General features: G+C 41.1%; 1 protein-coding gene across 1 annotated transcript; it reads left to right on the forward strand.

The window, feature by feature from the left end:
• Window positions 1-17,602: 17,602 nt before the first annotated feature.
• On the forward strand, window positions 17,603-21,406 carry S100P (S100 calcium binding protein P). The gene is made up of 2 exons (XM_009580579.1): window positions 17,603-17,740; window positions 21,257-21,406. Exons 1-2 carry the CDS (start codon window positions 17,603-17,605, stop codon window positions 21,404-21,406), a joined length of 288 nt encoding a protein of 95 aa, XP_009578874.1.
• Window positions 21,407-24,956: the final 3,550 nt, after the last annotated feature.

Genomic DNA, 24,956 nt, shown 5'->3' on the forward strand with positions numbered 1-24,956 from the left:
TTATATGTTGGTGTGAAATGTGCTTGAGTTACAAACAGGATAAAATTTGGAAGAAAATCATGCAGTTTACTCTCATTATGAGTAATTCCTCACTTTAATAGTATAAATGCTAGAAAAAAGGATGTGATAATTCTTCACGCAGCATATGAAACTAATGATGTCAGCAGTCATGGGGATAGATTTAATAGGAGTAGCACTTTTGTGATGAGCATCAATGTCATTAGAATAAAACAAAAAAGTTATCTGATATCCACACGGTGGTTTCAGTTCAGAAGAAAATATTTTGTACAGTGTTGCACAATATCTCACGTAGATCACCTTGCATGTGGACAGTGAGTGATAAAGAGATTCAAAGCAGGAAAGAGTAAAAAATTTCCTCTGATGCTGTCCGAGTCAGCCTTAGCTAAAAGCCAGGCAACAGACCTGATGAGACAACTGTGGTCTGAATGGCATATTGTATACTTATTAAACTAAGGAGGTGAATTTGATGCTATAAACTACTTGTCAGCAAAAACTTAATGAAAGAAGTTTAAACAAAATGAAAGAACTCACCCCAAAAATGCTGTACTTTTGTCACTAATTAGAAGCAGTGCAGGACAAGAACTCCTACATGGTGACAAAAATTGTAGGGGATTTTTCTTTCATCTTGATGAGTCTGTCACTATTCACTGATGAATCATTCTGAATAACTCCTTTTGGTCATTCTCTATCTGGCAGATAAAGTGTTTAATATGTTTCAGACTCAACCTCTATTATAAAAGCTTTTTGTTGAAAATAAAAAACAAGTATATCAGCGAGTACACAGAAAATCTTCATTTATTGCACACAGACAATGATGGAGGGCTTTAACACACCAGACTAAAAGTTTCCGTTAGCCAGAAAGTAATTGCCATTGTTCAAGGGAGAAGTGGATAGTAACTGATCTTGTAAAATCATTAGGAGATTAATTTTTAATATTAACATTATTTTAAATACTGTGACTGTAGACATTACAGCTGTAATGTCATCTCTTTGCTGCTTTAACTTTTAAATCTATGTGTATTTCTCCACTAGCTACAGGTCCCAATAATGTAACAGTCATCCAAACACCAACGAAAATACATCTACTGGTTGGAGACTACACTGAAATTGCCTGTATTTGGGAAAAATCTATTGTGAGGTATAGAGTAAGCTGGTACCTTGTTAATAAAGAGAACATCACGAAAACTATATCATCAAAACTTCTCTATGTATCCAGCATCACCCATGAAAGCAAGGATGTGCTAGTGATAAAATCTGCCAATGTAAATGACACGGGATTTTACTACTGTGAGATAATTATTGAAATACCTTTCTGTAAGAAAGTATGTGGAAATGGGACAACAGTGATTGTTGAAGAGAAAGGTAAGCTAGCAAGAGCATATGCGTGCCATTTAACTTGTCAGCATAAAGATTCTTCAGTTTGAACTATTTTATACATTTCCTCCCTCTCCCACATCTCTCCCCCAACTCAGGGATCTCAGGATGAATGAGACGAACACAGAGAGGACCAGAACAACTCTTAATGACAATTGACTTAAGCTCTCTGCCTTAATACCCCCAGTGTAAAGTGTTTGTTTTCTTCCATAAGGGTTTGCTAAGAGGAATTATTAGTTGAAGTTTACAGAAAAGCTGTGCATTAGCTGTGTATTTCACAAAGACCCAAACGCAATTCCTTCTCAGAAGGGATTTGGTAGGCTAGATGTGAGACAGTGAATGAATTTGCCTTGTGGTAAGGAGTGGCTGAAAGAATCACGTGGTTACTCTGTTCAGTTACATGTATCCTTTACTAACCATTTTATCTTTTTATTACAAGTTCTTAATAAAAAGTGGGAGATAAATCAACATGGAAGATAGAGGAGTATGGCTGACAAAACATTTTTATCTCTGTTATGACAAAATGTTTTATACAGGCTGTGTCTCCTTACTTTCTTATAGCCATACGGTAACCTTCACAGGGGAGCAATTTAAGGTCCCAATCTGAATTAAGCATTGAAAAGCATTAATACAATGAGTATTCAAACACAAATTTTTCAGCAATAGGAGTAAGGTATATTTCACCTTAAATTATGAAAAGAATGTGACAAAAGAAAGCAATTTAGCTCACTTCTGTTACACAACTGTCTCAAGACACTGTGCATCTCTTCTTGAAGATGCTGATCTCTGCCTCTCTACCTCTCAACTGTAGAGAGAGACTAAGGGACTAGCTCTGACTAAACCTTTAACACTATCGAACATCACCCGAATATCGACTGGTCAAGTCACGGGAAGTTACTTTCTATTCATCCAGCACAGTCCACTTTTGGACACTATTTTACACTGTTGGCCAACTGGTAGTCCAAAGGAAGGCACAAAAATGATCATAGGTTTAGAAAATATCAGTGGCAGGGAATGAATGAAGTAGTGCTCAAAATGGGGGGAAATGAATGTAAAAGGCTGATAAAGAGTTAAAATAATCAGAGCTCCTAAAATAAGTTAAGTGATCTGATAGCTTACTTGGTCAAGTAGTAATAACCTTAAAGTACAAGCAGAAAAGACTCAGATTAGACACTGAGGGGAAAAAACTCTCAATCTGCAGGAGCTATAGGAGGGATGGATGTTACTGTTCACCAGGCATGCATCCCTCAGGAATGGTAAAGTATAGATGACCTTGCACTTGGGTGGGGGGATTCACTGCTGAAGTCACTTTTAATTTTTAATTTTAAATTTTTTTTTTTTTTGCTGTGGTGTTGTTCTTCTATTGTATCTTTGAATAGTACATAACTTTATTTGAAATATATAATTGCAGAAGCTCACTCATTGAAAAAGAGAGATTTGGCAATATGGGCCATCATTCCTTTCTTAGTGGCAATGGGAAGCTTGTGTCTTTGCTACAAAAAGAAACAGCACTCAAAACTTTCTGGTGAGTGACAATATTTCCATTAACATGTCCTTTCTAAGTTAGATGTTTGTTTTGAGATGGCTGGACAGGTGCACTTAAGAGGCATCACTAAGAAGAATTTCAATGTATAACTTTTGCTTACCTGGTCCTGATCTGCTAGGGGCACCTCAAGCTGAAAGGAGGGATCAAAAGACACAGCTTGTAGTTCCAGTGAGTGTTCTTGCGGCCACTTGCCTCCATTATTTATCTTTCCAGAAAGAGTGGTCACTTAGACTGACCTGTCTAGGATTTCAAAGGAATACCAATTCTGATAATTTCTTAGCAGACTGAAAAAGTGAGGAGCCAGAACTTCGTTCTGCATAATGGTCTTACTCTAGGTAGTGACACCTGGAAGTGACATCTGAAAGACCTGACTTTGGGGACTTTGTTCTGAGTTATGTTTTTTAAGCTGTGAATTTTTTTAATTAATTATTAATTTTTGTTTGTTGCAAAATCCTGAAATGAAGGATGGAAGAAGTCACAAGAAAAAACGGTGAATGGCAAGGGTACAGGACAAGTGTAAATGTAGGGCATCTGCGGGCGGTGGGTACAGACCAGTGACGTATAACCTAAGGCAGCCTCTTAAGTAACTGTAGGATGAGTATTATGTGGTTGCAATGTGAGGCTTACTCAGCTTGTGAGCTGTCAGGGATATAGGTGGAATATCTATGCCTTGAGATGCAATTCAACTTGCAGATTAAAAAAGGAGGGGGAGGGGATTTACGCAAGTGAAAGCTCCTATTTAAGTCACTGGAGTTGACACAGGCATGGATCTTGAGACCTCTGTAGGAACTGACCCGTTGTAGGTGTCTACTTAAGGGTGAGCTGATCAGTTCTCTTGATCAGTTTCCATGGCACAGACTCTATTGACCAGGTCTCTGTTGCCTAAGGGGTGTTCAGAAACCTGAAGGTAGCTGTTTCCATCTGCAAGCTGAATATTGCTCTAGTGCCTATCATCAAGACTAGCTATATAAGAGCTCTGCGCTCTTCATTTCAGAGCTTTATAGAGCTCTGGTAGAGTACCAGTGTGACTCTGGAAACGGACAGTAAGCAAGCAGTGACTGTAACCTGGTTTTTGCTGAGGTTCTGCACAACTTCCTGTGCCGGCAGGAAGGCGTCAGGAGGAGCCGGTGCTCAGAGTTGCAGAACTTCATGGGAGAAATGAATCCACCAGCGAAGCAGCTGAGGAAAATTCATCACGTAATTCTGCTGAATGGGTAAGTGGTTTATAAAAAGACTGTCGCTATGAGAGAAGGACTTTCAAAATGAGGCACTGGGGAGCGCGCTGAACAGAAAGCACACAACAAGCTGCTGTTCCTAGGATGGCATTTTACTACACATGGAAAAGGTTTAAAGCAAAAAAAAAAAAGAAAAATTTTCTTGCAAGAGACAACACTCAGAAATAAGAAAAAATGTATTTATGTAGTAGGAAAGTATTAGATTCTGTTGTTATGTTTAATGACACTCTAAAAAATTGCCTGGAGAAGAGGGCAGCAAAAAGTGGAGAGTATCAATATAGAGACTGAGTGAAAGAAGTGTAGAAGGAGTCCCTTTATTGGGGGACTTTATATTATTTATACGTATAATTTTATACCAAGATCAAGGGGCTTGGACCAGCTTCAGCTCACAGGGCTATTAGAGCAAGCGACACTTGCTGAGAGCAGGTAGCAGGTTTCAGGCAAGCTCCTTTTTCCAAGCAGTTATTCATCTTTTAACTGCGTTAAAACATAAAGTGGGCAAGAGAAAGAAGCCCTAATTTGACTCATGCATAGGCAGGCACAACTTCCACTACAATTAGCTGGACAGGCTTGGACAAGCCACACAGAGGTGATGTAAAATGCTAAAGCCCATGGTCACAACTGCAGTTATTGAGCTTATAGATTCCTGAATTCTCCTGTTAGAGAACCTGACTTCAGTCTTGATTTGGTCATATTGGTACTGAAATCACAGTGAGAGAGAATATCAGGATGCAGGCAGTAAAACAGTAATATCTATCTTTTATTGTGCAATAGTCATCATTCCAAAAAAAGAAAACGTATAGCTGGGAAAATTCATTCCCCGTAATACGTAGATTCCCATTGAAGCTAGGAGACTTGCTTTTATAAGAGATATCATAGTAGAAAATTTTAAAAATACAAGGCATGAGATGGTCTGGTCATAGTAATAAAATATTCTAATTACTAGCTATAAATAGATAACTCTTCTACTTGTTAATATTTAATGAAGACATAAGAAAACAAGGTTGAGAATGAGAAAGCAAGCATCAGAGGTGGTGCTGAGTGAAGAGTTCATTAGTAGCCATTAACTGCTCAGGATTTGTATGGACAACAAGACTTATCCAGAGGATGTGCAAATACAACTATAAAAGATCTTTTATTGTTGCTTTATAATTAGCAGTTGTTAGCCACAGTGACGTGTCATGATATAGGTTCAGTGTTTTCTTTCATGTAACAGACCTTTTTGCTATTTTAATGAAAGCAGAAAGAGTGATTTCATAGTGGTATCATTTTAAATGTTAAAGCATCATTTGATCTTATAAATCATTCAAGAGATCCGGTAGATTAGTAAAGCCAGTACATACGATGTGCATGGACACTATATTTCAAACAAATTAAGCCAGTAGTGATGAGCAAATACTATGGTGTCTCTGGAGCTGCACTCATTGCCTTTCAATTGTGTTGCAGAGCATGATTGGTTTAATTTAGTATTTTTTTTCCTGTTTGTGCAAAAGTAACTCTCTAAAAAGCTCACACTAGCTTTTTACATTGCTTGCATTTTTTTTTTAAGCTTGGAAATTTGCTGTACATTCTGGGTAGGTTTGGGCACCATTTCTAGAACAGTGAACGTGAAAGTTCTGCACGCCTCTGCAAGGCTATTTACAGTCTCCAATTTATGTCATGTTTTTTTCCAATTCCTGGGGTTGCGAAGGCAGTCTTGTATCACAGAACTTGAATCAAGGCATGGATTTTATTCTCACCTGTATCATATGCCATAACAACGCTGAGCAATTAGGTCAGGTGACAACACATAGCTCCAAGTTAGCTTAAGCTGTGAACAAACATCCCCATGGCAAAGCTGGCCACTGTACTTGTGCTTTTACTATATAGCACTTGTCTCTACCTCTCTGGAGATTCATCCCGTATTTCCTGAGTTGAGATGCTCAGGGAGTGTTTCCCAGACAGTTCTGCCAGCTGCAGGGGAATTTGGCCCTTGAGGGAATTCTTGGAGCAGTTGATGATTTTTTCATTGCTGAGTTCTGCAGGTTCCAGCCCAAATCTAAGCACTGCTGTAGCATTAATGCAAACTTCCAGCTCATGGAACCACACAAAAAAGCACACTCCTGAGGGGCTCTGGTTGTGCAAAAATGGATAGAAGCATAATCTAGATTAGTTGACTGTACCTACCATGCCTCCTGTTTGACATTCAGCCAGCAGGTACCTCTCTCTGTTCTGAACATCGTTCATTAAAACAAAAATAGTACCCCCCCATAAAAGTACAAGTATGAAGACAAAAAGCTACCACTTCATGACTTCTGCCTTTTTATTGTTTTATGCCATGTCAGCTTGAGAATTTTATTTGCTATGTCTGTGAGCACAGGTCTTTGTGCACATTTTAGAGAGATCTTTAATTCTCAGGTTTTGCTAAAGGACTTACCTGAAGATTCCAAATCCTACATGTGCTTAGGAAATGAAAACAGGATGATTTTTGCACAGTCCAGAATAACATCTGAATACCGCCGTAGTGTGCTAGTTTACTGCATCAAAAGAGCGTCCATCCGGAAAGAACAGTGTGATAAAGCTTTTTGGAAATATTGGAGTTAAATGATTAAGGGGATAAAAAAGCTTTGCCATTTCAGATTTCATAGAACCTGGTTTACCTGGAACTTGACATTTTTGGTGTTCTAAATAAGTACTTTGTGCCTGGTACCTAATTAACTGAGAGAATTCAATCCAAACATAGGAAGACTTTGCCTTTCTATGTTAGTACTGAGACACTCTTTGCCTCTGAAATTACAACTCCATGGCCCGTGTTTCTCGCTGTTCCCTCAGGCTGTGCTAGATGCTGTGTCTTGGGTAAAAGTTCATTTTAAATAGACTTTATGGGTAAAAGTTATTTTGACTGGAGTTTTCTTTGCTTTTTAAGGCCGTGTCTACACTTTACGAATCACTTGATTCTTTTTTGCAATGAATCAAGAGGAAAAGATGACAAATCCACTGCGACTATTGTATCCAGTGCAGCAGATGGGCAAATCCCACAAACTAGGGCAGCTGAAATGTCTAGAATGAGACAAGGATCCGCTGTCTACTTTGACATTCACAACTAAAAGGACAACGTCATAAACAAAATATGGCTAAATAACTATGAAACTGAAAACAATATGATAATTAGCTGCTGAAGGATGGATTACGTGAGTTTCGTGTCAGAAGTGTGTCAGTGGGACAATATACAAGAAAAAAGGTTGGTTCCAAGCAGTCTCTGAATGTTTTGTCACTAACAAAACACTGTAAGGAGTCTGAATTTGGAGGGTATATCGTTTTAGAAGACTGTCTTCAACTCTTCCCCTGTGTCCGGAAATAATAAAGAATGTATTATCATACTTCGAAAAATCTTCTGGACTGAACAACATTCTCCAACAAAACCATTTCTTCAGGCAACCCATGTATAAATAGCAGAAGGTAGAGAAAAAATGCACGTGGTGGTAATCATTTGACCAAATAGACAGTACTGCATATAGGATGGAGTCTGATCTCTGAAACTATCATCAGTGCTGACCACATCATAACCAGAGTGGTATGCCAGAAAGGATTATATTCCTGTGGAAAGGGACTGTTAGTGTTAATTCATTCACACACTAGGAAAAGTCCTCCGGAGAAGGTAGTCTCCTACGCACAATGAAATACCAGCTTTAAGTGAAGCTATGTATATTATTATTATGTATAATTATTGTCTAACTCGTGGAGGAGGGGTGCTTGGAGGAGATGGGAGTGTTAACACTTGTTCCACGTTTGCCAGCTCTAAAACTTTAAAAAAAAATCACTGAAGAAAAATCAAAATGGAAAATGTAAGTAAAACCTGGCTTCCAATGTCTGAACAGAGGTGAAGAGCATTGACAGCAAAGCTAATGGCACTTGTCCAAGGACTGATGAATACTAAGACCAAATATCTGAAATGTGAATGTATTCATGTACCAGGGTTCTTTCGTCTTCTGTTAAAGTTTTTTCAGAGCTTAGCGGGAGGTTAGATCACCTTGCCAGCAAAGCAGGGAGAAACGACTTCACTGCTCAAAAGGTTTGTTACAGCTTGCACGTGGGCAGTGCAGTAGACACAGACTAGCTTTCCCAGACCCCTTAAAAACAGTTTGCGTAATCTAAATGTGTGACTGCCTTGCTGCTCAATATTCTGTAATGAAATCTTTGAGGCCATACAGCATGGCCTCTGCTCTGGCTGTGTCTATGCTATAGTGACTACAGTTCACAAAGCTACCTCTGAAATTACTGTAGCTTGGCTGTGGCTCATTGTTTGGTGTGGATCCTCTTTCCTGGGCTGTTCTGTAACCTGCCCTGAATGCCCTTCTGCAGTGAATATAATGCTGTCTGAAATATGCTGTAATCACTGCACTGTGAACATAACCTGTACAAGAGAAACTATTTGTTATAGTACATCTCATGATATTTTTGTATAAATTGAACAAAGCAAGAGGATTTTCTTTTCTTCCTTTTGAAGTTCAGTCACTTTAAAATCCTTATCCTGAAACTCATTATTACAGATTTGTTTCCTTTACTGCATGGTGAAACACTGTCACATGCCATATTCCTTTGAGGATCACAAATGAGACTCTGGATTTCCACAAACCCTGTAACTTTGTCCCCTGCACAAGAAGGTCATAATCAGTAAAAGGATCACTGACCTTCCGCCCAGGTGCCTGATCAAGTTATGCACCACCACTGTAAGTGAGCACGGTAAAGTTTGGTCTTTCCATATATTACTGGTTATTTCTCTATTTAAGCACAATGAGGAGATGTAGAGTATTCTGGGAACTGTTAAAGGAAACCCACTATGAAGAGATTGCCACCAAGCCACAGTTTAATAGTCTCCAAATCATATTTTCATTACAAAACTATTAATAAATTGTTGGTTAAATGTGGTTCCTACCAGCAAAGAATGCTGCCATATTAACAGCTGCTCATATTTTGTATGCTAACATGGTGATTTCCAACATCTGGCAGTTGAAGACTACACTAAATCATGACCTATTTTTATCTATGGCTGACAGTGGCTATGAGCCAGCAGAGTATTTTCAGAGCTTGCGCTGGTTGTCCTACTCAGTCAACGAGAGTTTGACACCTATGCATCATGTATATCACCTCTGCTTCTGTACCACTTGAGAAGCACGCACCCTGATGAGGATTTTCCAAGGCAGGCAGACTTCTGCTTTTTCTTCTTCGTGGTTATTTTGATAGCTTTAAACCAAAAAAACCCTCTGTAATTAGCCTCAGCACACGTTCTAGTGTCCAGTACGATCTCAATTTTAACTGTCCATTTAACTGTTCAGTATATAATGAAGCCTATCTGCCTAATAACAGAACTTGAAGAGAATCCTGGACCTTTCTTCTAGCCAGTTTTGGTGGTTATTCCTTCTTGAACAGGCTGCTGCAAAGTGATGGTTCCATTCCGGTTTAATTTGAGATTCAAAGTCCTGTGTTAAGCACAGGCTAAAACGTGCTAATTTAAGAGCGAGACTGGCACAACGTATTCTAAAGCCTTATATGTGTTCTGCCATGCTTTTAACGTCTCATCAATGTACTTGGCTTAGTCATAGTCCTACAAGTGCGGCTCCCTCTCTGTTTCTGTCACGCTCATGACCGTGGTCAGGAGAGCCAGTATAGTCAACTTGAGACTACGGCCCTGAGCTCTCTCTCTTCCTGCTCCGTTGCACGATGATCCAAGGAGTTGCAGCTTAATTAATCTACCTAGCATTTAGACAGCTAGCCTTAGCACCTGGGTGCGGATTATTTCAGTCTAACTTGAACCACACTTTTTTTCCAAACCCTGGGTTGGGGTTCTTTCCTCTCATAGTATCTGTGAAAGAAGAGTATGGAGCAGGTATTCCTGGCTCCATTACATCAAGGATCCTCAGTAGCAGGCAGGATGATGAGGCGCCGCAATCAATGTACTGCCAAAATAGTCGTGTTTGTGTGTGATGCTGTGCCTAATGTTCTTGTGCCTGATAACAGTGCTGTCAGAACAGCAATGACGTTTACTTGGTTGACTAAAATTTGCTTGAAACCTGATTTTATCTAAAGTGGTTTCTCTGTACTGCTGACATCAAGAACCACTGCAAAACTGCCACTATTCTCAAAAACTCAACAGCTACAGCCCAGGCTTAAATCGACTTAAGGATGTCTTCATTCAACTAGTTAAGAATACTCTCGGTTTAAAAATACTCCTCCATTAGGCAGGTGCAACTCTGGAGATAGGCTAAATCTATAGAGAAAGTCTGATCTATGCAAACAGGAAGGGTTTGGTTTGAATTGTAATTCTTGCCTGCTTCCTAGCACTGCTTGGGAAATAAAAGTTGAAATCAATACTTTGTCTGAGCGAAAATGTTTTTCCCTCTTTCTCTATTAAAGACTGCGATCTTCAAATAGATTCCAAATTTAAGGAAAAATACTACCGGACGGGAAATTGAAGTGTGTCGTGGGGTCCACAGGGTCCACGTTTCCACTAAACTGGAGAGGATGCTACGTTGATTTTATTCTGCCTTGATGAACTGGGCTTTCAAACCCAAATACAATTATGTGTGCTGCATCTATTTCACCATCAGACTCCAAATCAAGATATATTGCCAGAGATTAAATCTATAAGATGATCAGAATTTATTTTTGCCATCATGCTTGTCTTGGATAGTTAGAGTGAGGGCAGCTGTAAAGGTTTTTTTTTATAATTATTTCTTTTAATAAGCAGTCTTGTCTCAGTATTTTGTAAACAGGAAACTGCAAATACAACTGACAAATGAATACACAGATCAAAAGAGCATTAACCAATTCCTCTGACCAAGAGAAAGGACAGGTGATAATGTATAAATGCTTCTCATTTTCCACGTAATATGAAGTACTGAGATGGGGGGAAGGATTTTGATGAACTACTACATTCTAGTAACAAGGCTTTGGCTAGGTTGCTGTGGTCTGGTGCTGGGCGCTGGTGGATTTTGTTGGCCAATAGGACCTGACAAGAATGAATTCCCTGTCCTTTATCCAGAGGGGAGCCAGTTGGCAGGACTCAGCAACATCTTACACAGCCAGGGCTGCTCTTACCAAAGTTACTTCATAGCTTTGTCTCGGGAAGTATTCAACTCCATAGAGGAGTATAAAAAGGATAAGGCAAAAGGGGGAGTAAGTGTTTAGCATTATTAGCGGGCTAAAGACAGACAGAGGTTAGAGATATAACTAAACAACGTAAGGGTTCAAAATAATAACAAGGAGTTGGGTCTGTCATGTACATCCGCTCTGAAATTCTCTTTGTTCTGTTACCTGCTGATGTGCTTGTCTTGTCCCAAAGCTGAATGATCGGCTCCGCAGGCCAGGAACACTGTATCTGTACATTGCCACCAGGATTGCAGGCCACGGCTGGGGCTTCTGAAACTGCTGTGGAAATAAATAATGAAAGCAAGTAGTAGGTATTGCTCCTTTTTTACTTTATAGCTTTTAATTCTGGAAAGAGGCAAAACAAGATAAGCATCTCTAATGAAGACAGCAGAAAAAGGTCAGGTATTAAGGGGACAGACACTCCAAAAATACCAGTGGGCTGACTGGGTTTGCTCAGATAGAATAACTCTCCTTTCTCAGTTTAGCAGCTATACAATATTAAATATGATTTGTCCTTTTAAGTTTCTTTTTAAATACAGACTAAGCTTAACCTAAAGACTCTAAGTCTAATCTAAATAGGGACTGCTATTGCACAAGAAAGGAAATGGAAAGAGTAGCTACCATTTCATTCAAGCTCTGTGGGGAAAAAATGAGCCGATTGCCTCTGGGTAGAAAGAATAACAACTGGTTTCTCATCTCGCCTTCAGATCTGCAGTGTGGTAGCAAAGTTATGCGAGCCGTGGGCCTGGGCGCTGAGCATGAGGACCTCAGACAGGCGCAGGCCGTTTCCGAGGCACCATAACCAGTAATTGTCACACAAATGGCTATCCTATTAAATACACCCAGTAGGTAGTCCATCTAGATAGATTTAAACACATTGAAAAGATAAATTTTGGCCAAAATAATGCAACTCCTATATTTAGATCCATGACCACGTTTCCCCAACACACTCAAGCATCCTCTGGCTTTAGGCAAGAGTCTGTTCATGGTGGGGATCCCCCCTCCAAGTCCAGGACTCTCCCAGTTCTGTGCAGGTCTGGTTTTTTATTTCCCTGTTTGTGGAAGGTCTTCTCTTTTTCTGACAAGCGAAACCTGAAGTTAAATTGTCTGTTACAAAAGCATGCTCTGGTTACCCTCTCCCACCCCACCTTTTGGTATTTCTGAGCCCGGCGTGCTCATTTGCTGCCCCGTTAACAATGACAGAACGATGTCAGTGTTTGCCTTCTGAAATAGCCCTAGCTCTTCTTATCAGTCGCGCTACGCCCCGTGATTAGTTTCTGGAAACCGAAAGCAGCCAGCTCCATGAAATGTGTGTGCCTGGGGAACTTCCACTCGATCAAATTGCCTTGTAAATCTTCCTGACAGTGTATATGGATATCATCTCACTTTACACACAGTTCTGTGGTAGCAGGTCAGCCCTTCTCATTTCTTCAACGTATGCATAAATTAATTTTTTAAAATGCAAAAGAAAAATTTTTATGGGGGGATGCAAAGGTTTTTTCTTCATGTGTTGTCTGCATGGACACTCAACACGAGGCAACTTTCTCTTAGGGATTCCTTCCCTCTCAGAAAATGTTTTTGTACAATAAAGGAAAAAGAGTATTGTTTACTTCATGAAAGCTTAACACGGCCAAAATATTCCTCTTTGCATGCAAAAGTCTCTTGAAAGCTTTCTTGGAATTGGTTCAGTCATTCTTGCATGTCTTTACCTCTCTCTAACAAACAGGAGCTTCCTTTAAAAGGTTCATTCAGTCTGTTTTAAAGTTTACAAAACAACCATCCTCTCTCACAGCTCGTTTCCCTTTCTTTTTTTTTCTTTCTTTTTTTCCTTTTTCTTTTTCTTCCTTTTCCTTTTCCCTTTCTCTTTTTTCTTTTTTCTTTTTTTCTTTGTCTTTTCTTTCTTCTTTGTCTTCTTTTTCTTTGTCTTTTTTCCTATTCTTTCTGACCATGCCATAGAACAACTTCCTGCTATACTCACCACAGCTCAGCATGATGGGCTTGTATCTGAGTAGGATTTTATAAGTGTTAAGGTAGAGCAAATGACAGTTGGACTGCTTGCGTGAGACTGGCTGAGGAATCACGGTACTTAGAAATCATGACTACAGCACTTGAGTGGACAATATTCAGTTACATTAGGGTGTGACCCCTCTTTCTGTCATTATAATAAAAAAAAAAAAAAAAGTAGTCTTGGAAGCCTTAATATCATGAACCTTAAAAAACCCTGTAAAAAACAGCATCCAGGAAATTATTCAATCAAGGATTGAAAACTAGACAGAAGTATTTACACTTCAAATAGTAATTTATTGGCTGTAATATATTCGTTGATTTTGCAGTCTAATATGGCTATGTCTAGTGCACTAATAAATGTGTTTGAGTAGAGTCAATACACAATGATGGAGGTACGTTTCCCACGGTACAGCTTTGCCAGACGGCGGTGTTATTACCCCGGCTCTCAACTCAGAAAGTCACACAGCCACTTAGCTGACCTTGGTCTTCTCCATTTTACCTGCCTTTAAACTTCACTTAAACAGTATGTGAGCTTATTAATTGCGGTTGTGAAATACATTTTAAGGATATTTTGAGAAGTAAATGATAATAAAATAATGAAAACCTATATGTATATAATTACCAGAACCTATACAGTGTGTCACTGAACATCACACTGTGCTCCTATGAACTCCTCTTCTGCCTGTGCCTCATCAGGGTCTGTTTAGTCTAATCTTTCTAACTGTGTTTTGCAAAACAATGTTGTAATTGCATCATTTAATCACTAGACATAAATAAATGTACCATGCATTGCAGAAATGAAATGACCTTTAAAAACTGTTAACCAGACTTAGAGCAAGTTTTCAGAAGCAGTGCAAAGGAAGACCTCGCTCTTTAGTAAGTAAAGTGTGTTGATACTCTTAAGTTCAACAAACAATCCAGGACACTGGAAAATTTGAGGGTTTTGATAATTTTATCTCAGTGTGGAACATGCAATGCTTGTTTATGCTTCAGATGTTATCCTCTTGCTAAGAGAAAAATAAAGTTCTTTTCGTAGTGCTGCCAAGATACAACTTAAGAAAAACAGCAAATTCGTCACTTCAGGTTGTGTTTTCTTCCTCCTGTGCTTCTTCCATTCAGATACGCAACAGATTTATGGAAATTGTCAAAAAGTCCTTCTCATGTAACTTTCTGCACCTTTTGTAATAAGCTTTAAGGGATGGTAAGCTCTAATAGAAATTTAACATTTCAGCTATCCCATTTCAGCTATTCAGCTGGCTGTGACACAAATGGCTTTTTAGAGTAGAGCTGATAAATGTATTTATTCAGACTTTTCCAAAACAGATGCTGCTGCAAAGAGCATAGGATAAAATTTTATTCTCTAAGAGAAAATCAGCACAAGGTCACACAAATCTCATGTAAGCCTGAACATCTGGCCAAATGCCATAAAATTTGAGTATATCTGAATGGTTTTTGAAAATTATGTGTGTGACAGTCCACATTTGTATCACATAAATAATTTAAACTTTTGGCCCAAGTTAGGAACAGCAAGACCTAATTCTGCATAAACCCTCAGTAAATATTCATCCAAGCTGTTGCCTATGCTGTTCTTTGAAGAAAGAAACCTGAAAGAAGCAATTAATGGATATTGTTTACATTAAAATAATAATATAAAATTTAAACAAGCCCACAGAAAATGGCTTATCTCACCGGGGAGCTGGACAGATAGGTTGGCATCAAAACATTGCTTGCTCTCCTGTGTGTGCCTCCTGTTTGTACTCTGCTTTGTTTTTGCAAACAGTTGTAGTATTCTGTGCCTTGTGCACAGAACTGCTATTTTTAATGAAAAACAAATTGTAAGAAAATATTTAAACAACACAAAAAAGTGAGAATTGAAAAGTCTGAGCAATACTGATGTGTATGCACATGCATGAATACAAATATGACACATTAAAAAAAAAAAAAAGCCAACCAGGCAGTGCTACCATGGTGACATTTCAGCTTGTAGAAATTCAAGCCCTGTGGTTTATTTTGTGTTTTAGCACTTTTGGAGCCATCTTCTCAAAAATAGTGTGTGTTATTTTTGTTTGCAGAGGAAAATGGGTCAAGAATGAGGACACTTTTTCTGCTAGGTTACGTGGCAAAGGTGTGGACATACTGACATATCCTGTTGACTGAAGCTCATGATCTCCCCCTCTGCCTTTTCGGGGCACTTTTTTTCCTTCTTCTGTATAACTAACACTGATGTTCATGATTCAAAGTCATGAGAATGTGATGTAAGCATTTTGTTAGGTTTTCGTTTAGAGGGAGGAATTGATTTTTCTTTAATGGCCATGTTTAATATTCGTGTTACAGATATATATCAGAAAAGGACAAGGAAAAGCTCCTGGCACTTCACGCACCAGCGACTGCCGTTGAGTGTGTATGCAAACACCAGATGATGTTCATAGCTAACAAAGGCCAGTTGTTTGCTCTCTTCTTGTTCCGTCTTCTGAAGGAACCCCGCAGCTTTCAGCATGCACTTCAATGTAAAAACTTCAAACTTTACTTAAAACCCTTATCCACTTAATGCAATTTGCTTGCAACTACGTCTTGATGTTGAAGTTACAGGAACAAATAGTTCTCATGAACTGCTTGGATAAAGCATACAGCCTGAGATGTTGCCGTGATTTTCTGGGAAATGCAAAATCCCTTGTTGGAGAATATAAGATGGAAAATCGTGGGTTTTTTGTTCAGAAAGGAACTAGATTTCCGTATGCTTGTGATGTGTAGTCTTGCTCTGAGATGTTGTAGATGTTAGAGGACAGATTTTGCCTGTCTGTAGCTATAGACGTCTAGGAGAAAGGAGTTTAATTTTTAAAATTTTTCTCAATTAAAAACCATTTTTTGCTAACTTGTCTATAGCATAACATGAGTGGAAACTTATCTTCAAGCATGCAGAGGTGTGTCCAAAGACATCCAAACTCAGGTTTAACTTTGGGAATCCGTAGTCAGGGTCTTCTACAGAGAACACTGCAGCCTGGGGTCCCTCAGCATTATTCATGCATGATGCCCTAGTTTTGATAGGTTCCCCCAAATAATTTGCTCAGAGTGTGTCCACTCTGCAGACTCTAGTGTAGATGTAACTCACCTTAAGTGAGCTCCTCCGGGTCTAGCGTAGCCACCTGGAGTTTGACAGAGGCCAAGTTACCCTGCTGCTTGGCCAGAAGTTTTAACTTGTTCAAAACTCAGTGTAGCTGAGCAGCTTCCATCACCTGAGCTAACACTGTCCAGGTACCACGCAGCTCCCAGTGCAGACCCTCCAACAGCTCTGTGGTGTGTAGATGTGGTTCCAGTGTGTTTGGCATTTTAATGATGGGGACCATGGTTTTCAAGCAAATCACAAAGTTCATCGGAAGTCACAGAGGACCACAGGACTACAAAGTGACCTTTTGTTTTCAGTACAGTCCATTTTATTGCAACGTTTGACACTGCATAGGGTCAATACAAGTTATTTCATTGCAGATCAAGATAGATTTTGATACTGGCTGTTTGTTCAAGTATCAGATTTATTCTTTCAAATATCCCCATCTGAGCAAGTTCTTCGTGGAGCAGCTCTGCAAGGCTCCTTTACTGGCCCTGGAGAGATGTTGGTTCATCAGACCTGTTTCAGACAACCACTCTGGCCTGAGTGCAAGCCCCGGGGGACTAAGTTAGCTGTCTGCATCACAGACCTCTGCTTTTGATCCAGTGAATCCCACCTCCAGTGTGTGCTCGTGAGCCATCTGGTCTGCAACAAGGTCCGTTGCATGGCAGAGAGGGCAGTCTGTGTCTGCTCTTGGCTCAGCATAGGCAGCATCTCGCAGAGCCCCTAACTAGGGTAGTGAAGGAGAAGCGAGATGCCCCTCTTGCTCCCGAGCAGACTGGCGTATGCTCTGCCGAAGCTGGGCTATCAACCCTCTGCTCAGATGGGGAGATCTGAAGGAACAAATCTGATTCTTAAGCAAACAGCCAGTATCAAAATCTGATTTTCGTTTGTTAGTCACACTGTGTATCTTGAAGGAGAGGCTGGTTTCTACTGGTGAGCAACTGGTTGTACCAGCCACACCAGGGTGATAAAGCTTGAGTTTTGAATAGCTGTCAGCACGGAGGCGTGTACTCCAAGCAGTGCTCAGAGACGGATGTTTGCTGAGGGGTAACTGTCCCTCCGGTGTGCCACCACTGATTGGATGGAACAGTTGCATAAAGCACCTCAGAGTAAGTCCCGTCTCCATCCTCCGAGAGAGCCCCGAGGCTGCTCCTGCGCAGAAGAAAGCCGGACTCCAGCAGCAACATGTCTCAGCTGGAAACTGCGATGGGAATGACCATTGCTGTCTTTGACAAGTATGCAAAGACTGACGGCAACAGGCAAACCCTCACCAAAGCAGAACTAAAGACCCTCCTGGAAAAAGAGCTCCCAAACTTCCTCTCGGTAAGAGAACAGCGCGGCATCATTTCCGTGTAGCGGGTGCAAGGGCTGTCCGAGACACAGGGTTTAGTACGTTATAGGGGAAACTGCATCCAGGAATATGCAATGGTTTGTAGAGAAATTTTAAATAAGAAAGTCTTTGCACATACTGTGTAAAACTGATTCTAATATTCAGGGCCACTCCCTGTTTACTAAATTAATCGCTCGAGTTATCAGGACAATGGCTTTGAAATAGATTGGGTTTCATCTTCAAAATTCACCTACTACTTCTATTTATCCCTGGATTTATCAGCTCACGTCATGTCACAACTGCTGTGAAGGTACTTACATTGTCGGCAATTGAAGATCTCGATTGCAGATGGGGAATCTCTCTAAATATTTATACACTTACTTTTTCTAGGTATTTATACTACATACTCAGTATGCCCATCGAAATGATGCATACAGAACAACAGATGAACTCAGAGCAAACTGGTTTGCATTTGTCTTTCATAAAAGAAAGATCTGAAAAAGTATTTTACAACATAGGCTTGTATGTAATCATCAGGTGCATTTAAGTAGGATTTTTATATATACATAAAATTTCTCTTAGTAGGTATTCAAAATGCTTAATATATTATAGTAAAAGCTTCAGCTGCCTGGGACACAAAATGCTTTTCATTTTCAATTGTTTTTTATTTGTTTCCCTTCACTAAAAATCCAGAAAACACTTTTAAATGTCTTGTTCTTTCCACAGAGGAATAATGTTTATCTATCTGTACAGTTATTACTCTTAATTGCAAAAGCCTAGAACCAAATGTTCCAAAAGTGGCTACCACTCTTTGTATCCAGCATAATTCAATTTTTTAACAACTATTTCAGGGCACTGCAGCCAGGGTACTTGATACAATTCAGTATCTTTCCATGCAAGCTATATGAGATCACCGTATGAAATCCATGCCTGCTGGATTTATGACTCACAAATGAAACACAGATGCAATATTCAGGATAAGAACCTGGATGGCTCTGGGGGGATAGATGAAAATGCCTCTGAAAAAACTCTGTAAAACAGATTAGTGGTTGTGACCCAGCAGCTTCATAGGAAGCATCCTGTTCCTCATCATGGAGCTGTATGTTACCTATAGCTCTTCCACATAAAGAAAAACAAAACCAACAACAAAACCACAATTCTAAAGGGGCATGGAAATCCCCCAGAAACTTGATGTTTGGTCTAATTAAAGTCGGGGAGCTGCTGCGCTAGACAACTGCCAAATGGGATGATGCTCAAAGGTCGTTCCTGACTACATTCACTGGCCAGGCACCACCTGTTCCAGTTGCCCACAGCTGCTCCTACTGGCTCTACTTATTTCCTGAAACTGCTGGAAAAACTGGAATTTTCCAGGAAGATAATTAGCTGAATGTCCTCTTATGTTCTAGTCTCTATCTCCCTTTCCCATTTTACCTATTATAGAAAAAAAAAAAAAGGCACAAAATAACATTTTGTGCCAGCACTTAAAATAAATTTAAACCAACAATGTCCTGTCTTGCAGACTAATAACTGCAAAAAAGAAACTGAGAACATAAGTCTGACTTCAGAAAAAAAGTTTTACCTGCATTTTCCTGACATTTATATCCACATTTTTTTCATTTGCAAGAATGTTCTGGGAAACAGAGTCTTTTAAATACTCACGTATATTTCTGGTCTTAGAATTGGTTATAGCTGACACAGCTCACAACTATCTGGAAAGGTCTTGAATCAATCAGAGGCAGAAATAAATCCATACCACAGGACTGAAGGATTGGACTCAGCTATAAAGAGTTTCCAAAAAATAATTCCCACATGTGCATTTCAGAAATAATTCAGAGGCTAAAACTAGTTCATATATTTCACTAAATAATTTAAAATATTCACTTATAAAATTAAAACTGATTGTAATTTGCAAAGTGAAAAGGAATAAAACCTTCCAGACACATTCATCAGCCAAATTTAGGGAACTGGTTCAATTTTTAGTGATTTTAAGAGTGCATATAAAGTGAAACATAAAATTACAGAACGAGAAATTTAGTTAATTAGACCATCATCAAGAAATGCCATCAGATTTCAATTAACGTAGTCATTATTTTAAATTCCTGGAAATTTTCCAAAAGTTTATATAATTTCTTTCTAGTATAATATCAGATTTGGTTTTTGTTTAGTTTCAACATTAATGTTTCCTACCTTAGATGGGTCTCTACTGCCATCCCTTGTTTATTTTTAAAACTGCGTTTTCTAAAATCACTGGAGTTAATCAGTGCCGGGACTCAAGCCAAAAAGCCCTCCTGTAAGCTACTTCAGGGAAAAAAACCTTTTTTTTTATTTTGGCAAAATTTAACAAAAAAAAAAAAAATCTCTTTTTACTTGGATGGTGCCTCGCTTAACATCAGCCTCGAGACGTACTGGTTCAGTCAGCCCACCAGAATTATGGCAACTTAGACATTTTTCTTATATTTTTCCCTGCCGTAACTCAAGCTGAGCATCAGGCTTGCCTCAGGAGGTGCCAGCCCGGGCACCAGCTCCCGTGAGCAGCTTGTGCCGGGCACCGAGGCCAGAGGGAGCACTCAAAGCACTTCTGAGGCCCTTTGCATCTTTGCTGGGGTGGCAGTGCTCAATGAAGCGTAGAGCTGACATTTTTCCCAGGAATGCATCATTTTGCAGAACTGCAAACTGCCCGAGCTCCAGCCGAGCCCTTCCATGGAAGCGGACGGGGAACGCATGGCATTTAGTTCAGCTGGGTAATGTCCTCAGCATGACACAGCCTAGCCGTGATAAATGTTGTTTTAAACATAGAAAACATGCCTCTCCATGCCGGCTCCAGGTGTAACAAACCCGGCAGCACACGCTTTCGGGGGGTCAATGTGCTCGCTGCCACTGCGCAGAGGGTGGGAAGATGCAGGTCTGTGCCTGTGCCATGAGGATGCCGGGACTCACACTTGTCCCCGCCATCACCCAGAGCCCCCCAGCCTCTGCCTGTTCCCCACATGCCTGGGCCGGACCCCAGCAGCGGCGTAAGTCCCTGCGGGAAGGATGTGCTTTCCAGGCAGCCGGAGGAGGAGAGGTGCAGCTCCCGCCGAGATGGGCAGGTGGAGGAGGTACGGCTCCCCGGGGACATGGCCCACGTCTCGTGCTGGGCGCTGAGCAGTTGTCTCAGCCAAACACGGTGCAAAGGAACTCATGGCTTTATACCCAGAGATATAATGCACAAAACAAGCTAAGAGAATTAAAAAAAAAAAGGTCTCACTAGCAGAAAAATGTGATAACCTGACACTCCAGGCAGGCCTATGGCAAGGCTGCGTGCAGGAGCCATTACACCTCCACCACACCTCCACGGAAAGGTACAATGTGCCCGAGCTGGCGTCAGCCTCACGGTCCCCGGGTGCCCCCTGCACACCTCAGCGAGGGCCCGGAACCCCACCAGGGCCCTTTTTGGGGGTACAGGTAGTTACAATGCTGTTGAGGGTTTGTGCCGCCCCTCACCTCAACCTGCTCTTTTCCTTTTGCAGTCGGGGAAGGACAAGGACGCCATTGATAAAGTCTTCAAGAACCTGGATGAAAATGGCGATTCCCAAGTGGACTTCAAAGAATTTGTCATCTTTGTGTCAGCTCTGACTTGCTGCTGTCACAAGTATTTTGAGCAGAAAGCAGACAAATAATTGTGGAACTGCTCGCAAGAAGCCATCTTTGCCTGTGCTCCATATGGATCCATAGCGGTATGGATCCCTTCATTCCTTCCATGTACCACCATGAAGTTTACAAGCATGCTGGGCTATAATAAATCCTACTATGCTTACTTCCCTGTCTTGAATTTTAATTTCTGCTCCTTTGTGGAAGTGCCTGGGTTTAATGGCTCCCACTAACTCATATTGAGTAGTTTCTCTCTTTCTCTGCTTTTTAAAATTCTGTTCTTAGCCAAAAGGCTCAATATTCATCCCAGCACAGAGCCTGCACAAGGGTAAATGCTGCTGGAGCCATGAGTCAGCTGGAGGCTGCTTTTATACAGCAGCATCTCTGCGATGCAGCTTGCCGAGCTTCAGCTGATGGAGGCTGCAGCCTAAATCTGATCCACACGTGTGCCACCACGGCTGTTCGGGACGGGTCTCACTGGGGCTGCCTTTGAGCCTCTTTGTACTCCCAGCTGTGTGGTTGTTGCAGGGCTACCACGTAGGCTCCTTCCTGGTAAAAAAAAAAAAACAACAAACCAAACAAACAAACCAACCCAGCTCATATGGATTTACTTCCTATAACACGATAAGGCTTTTGTACCAATATAGCATTACTATAGCATTGGCAATGTAGGTAGGGTTGCACACTGTAACCGTTTTATTTTAAATAAATTTAAATACCCCACAAATAGCATGCCATAATATTTTTGCGTGAAGCAAGACTAATGACGGCAATTGTTGCTTCTTTACCTGAAAAACGTCTATGCGAAGAAACAGAAGATTTTGCTTTCAGTGGATCAGGCAACAGACATCAGCTGTGACTCTGCAGCTGGAGCAAGACTGAACCAAGTGCTATTTTGGAGCTATTTTGCAGGTGAGCATCCCAGTGCAAACTGCAAAAACATCAGTTTGAGTTTCTTTAGCTTCAGAACGGTCCTGTTTGGTGCTATTCCCATTTTATGCCAAGAGCCAAGTCATTCCCTGTCCTACCGCATGTACAAATGTGCCGTGCAGGTGAGGCACTGTGCCTCCCTGTGCCGCGGCACAACTTCTCTGCACAGTGCTCCAGCTCCGGCTGGAGGCCACAGGAGATCACGCTGCACAGCAAACGTAGGAACAAGAGATCTGTAGCTGCAGAGCACTGCTTTAACTGCAAAAACTCTCCTCTTCCTGCAAAAAAAGGTACAATGAGCTAACTGGCCAAGTCGCATACCTGGAGCTGGACCAAGAACTTAGTTTCGCTGCGTTTCCCGAGTCTGAAGTTAAGCCACAGGTTCGACCCATTCATAATCATGAGTACGTATATATATGTTTAAGTGTATTCACCTTTTTCAAGACGAATTTTCATCTTTTGGAGCCTATTAGATTATTTCAGCCTGTTTTAAGCATTGCGGCTGCCCTTTCCTCTAGCTACCTTTTGTTCCTTGGTTTGGTTGTATTGACTAAATGGACTAAACATCGCTTAAAACTTTATTGCTAATACCAAGGGTGCAGTGTTCCAACGCACTTTAATGGACGTGACTGCCAGCTGCTTCGGGAAAGGCTCTGCTCTTCTCTGCCCCCCTACCGTTGGGGTCGGATCGAGCAATCGTGATCCAGGGGCTGGGCTTCCCTTGGTGCACGTGGCTGTGTCCCCAGCAGAGCTGTCTAAACCCAGTAAGACCTCAGAGTCTCACGTCCCCCTCACGCTACGTGTGGCTGGTGTACACCAGCACTGTACCTGGCACGGACACCCGCAAAGGGGTCCCCCCCACCCAAAAAGCGTTAGAGCCACGACTGCTATGAGTGGAAGCAGCTTGCTGGTGCGGCTGCAAACTGTGCTGCAGTGGGTGCTGTTAGCCTCTGGTCACAGTTAAATCGGACAGAGACCATACTTAACATCCAGCCAAAAACTCGTGAGTGTTGCCCACATTCACGCCTTCTCCCTGGCACCTTGCTGAGAAGAGATTCCCAGCTTAGCATGGACATAAAACAAAAAACTAATGATCAGTTATTCTTCATTCTCTAGTAGACTTCATATAGTATCTGTGCGTGCAAGAGATCGCTTGAGAAAGAGGAAGCATGCATCTGTGTGTCTGCCTGCGTGTGTGAGCATGTCTGTGCCCTGCCGACAGGGACAGCAGGGGTTCGTCCCCATTCCAGCGCTGCTACAGACTGAGCTCTTGGCCATTTTGAGCAGGGCTCTGCCTTCTAGTCCCCAAATCCTTGGGGCACCCAGCCATGCTGAACAACACGCAGAGGGTTGCTGAGTTCCTGGATGGCTGGAGATATAAACTGCATCACATGTATTACACTTGCAGAAGTAACATTACTTGCTTTATTGGCAACAGTAATATTTCTGTGCACTACCCGAGCACAAAATCTACTAATCACGAAAATGTGCAAAATTCTTCCCAATCCAGGGATCCCAAATTAGCGTTTTTTTCAGAGACTACTCCATATTATTTCAGTTGTTTGAGATACCTTTACAGCTCTAATCCTATATGTCCCTGCCCGATGACTGCCATGCAGCTGTCACGAATGAGTAGTTTTAAGGCCGCTTTGAAGATCACTGACAAAGATTTCGGCAAAAGGTGACTTTAATAGAATTTTATAGAAACGTGACTTGACAGAATTCGATGGCAAGGTTCACTCTATTACTTATTACATGGATTAAGTATACACAGAGAAAATCGTGTCAGCGTTGTGTTGGAATGATTTGTACAGAAATTGAGGATAAAAGGGTAAGGGAGACCCTCCCGTTGAGTCAGGAGGTTCAGAGAAGACCCGGCTGGATCCAATCTTAGTCTCAGACTCGGACAACGGTTTGTGTCTAACACCAAAGGGATAAGGAGACCCTCCCGTTGAGTCACGAGGTTCAGAGTAGACCCCCTTGCTCTCTAAACTCCTTCTCAGAGAGGAGTCTAGGTGTGGCTGGATCTACCCCTAGTCTCAGACCTGAGCAACGGTTTATATCTAAAGGGTTAAGGGTGTTTCGCAGCAACTAAGGGTCCAACAATACTTAAGTATTAATCAATTTGGCAGCTACAAAAGGAGTTAGTCAAGTTTTTCTACAAATACTAAAACAATTGAGCTACAAATGATACTTCTTAGTGGTTGTACACATAAATGCGCAAAAAGATCCAGATCAACCAATATATATATAAATATGAATATGGTACCAAAGCTAGATAAGTTTATGAAGGCCTAAAGCTAGATAAATTTATAAAGGTATACCTGTTAAAAAATCCCCTCGAGTCTCGTGAAATACTCACATTAAATGCCTTGACATTTCCCAATGGGCGAAGGGTTGAGGCCCAAGCAGTTTCTCGGCCGAGGAGTGTTTCAGCCCAAGTCTCAGTGATCCTCCGAGTCTCACAAACTCAAGAGTTTGTGAGCTCTGAGAGGTGTCCCACTCAGAGGGAGACTCTAGGTGCAGCCCGCTGCGGTCCAGGAGAACTCAAAGGGTCTCGCTTGGATCGCTGTTTATAGGTTTGCAAGGCTTTAGTCATCAGTAAATTTCCATCTTGGCCACTATCCGAGGTGGTCCGGGGTAGTAATC

Source organism: Fulmarus glacialis, unplaced genomic scaffold, assembly GCF_000690835.1.
Source record: "Fulmarus glacialis isolate BGI_N327 unplaced genomic scaffold, ASM69083v1 scaffold8396, whole genome shotgun sequence".
Classification (NCBI taxonomy): Eukaryota; Metazoa; Chordata; class Aves; order Procellariiformes; family Procellariidae; genus Fulmarus; species Fulmarus glacialis.

Excerpts from the sequence above, each read along its gene's own strand:
- S100P (XM_009580579.1), top strand. The coding sequence starts at position 17,603 with ATGTCTCAGCTGGAAACTGCGATGGGAATGACCATTGCTGTCTTTGAC. Across the intron at positions 17,741-21,256 it reads AGCTCCCAAACTTCCTCTCG|TCGGGGAAGGACAAGGACGC; the intron begins GTAAGAGAACAG and ends TTCCTTTTGCAG.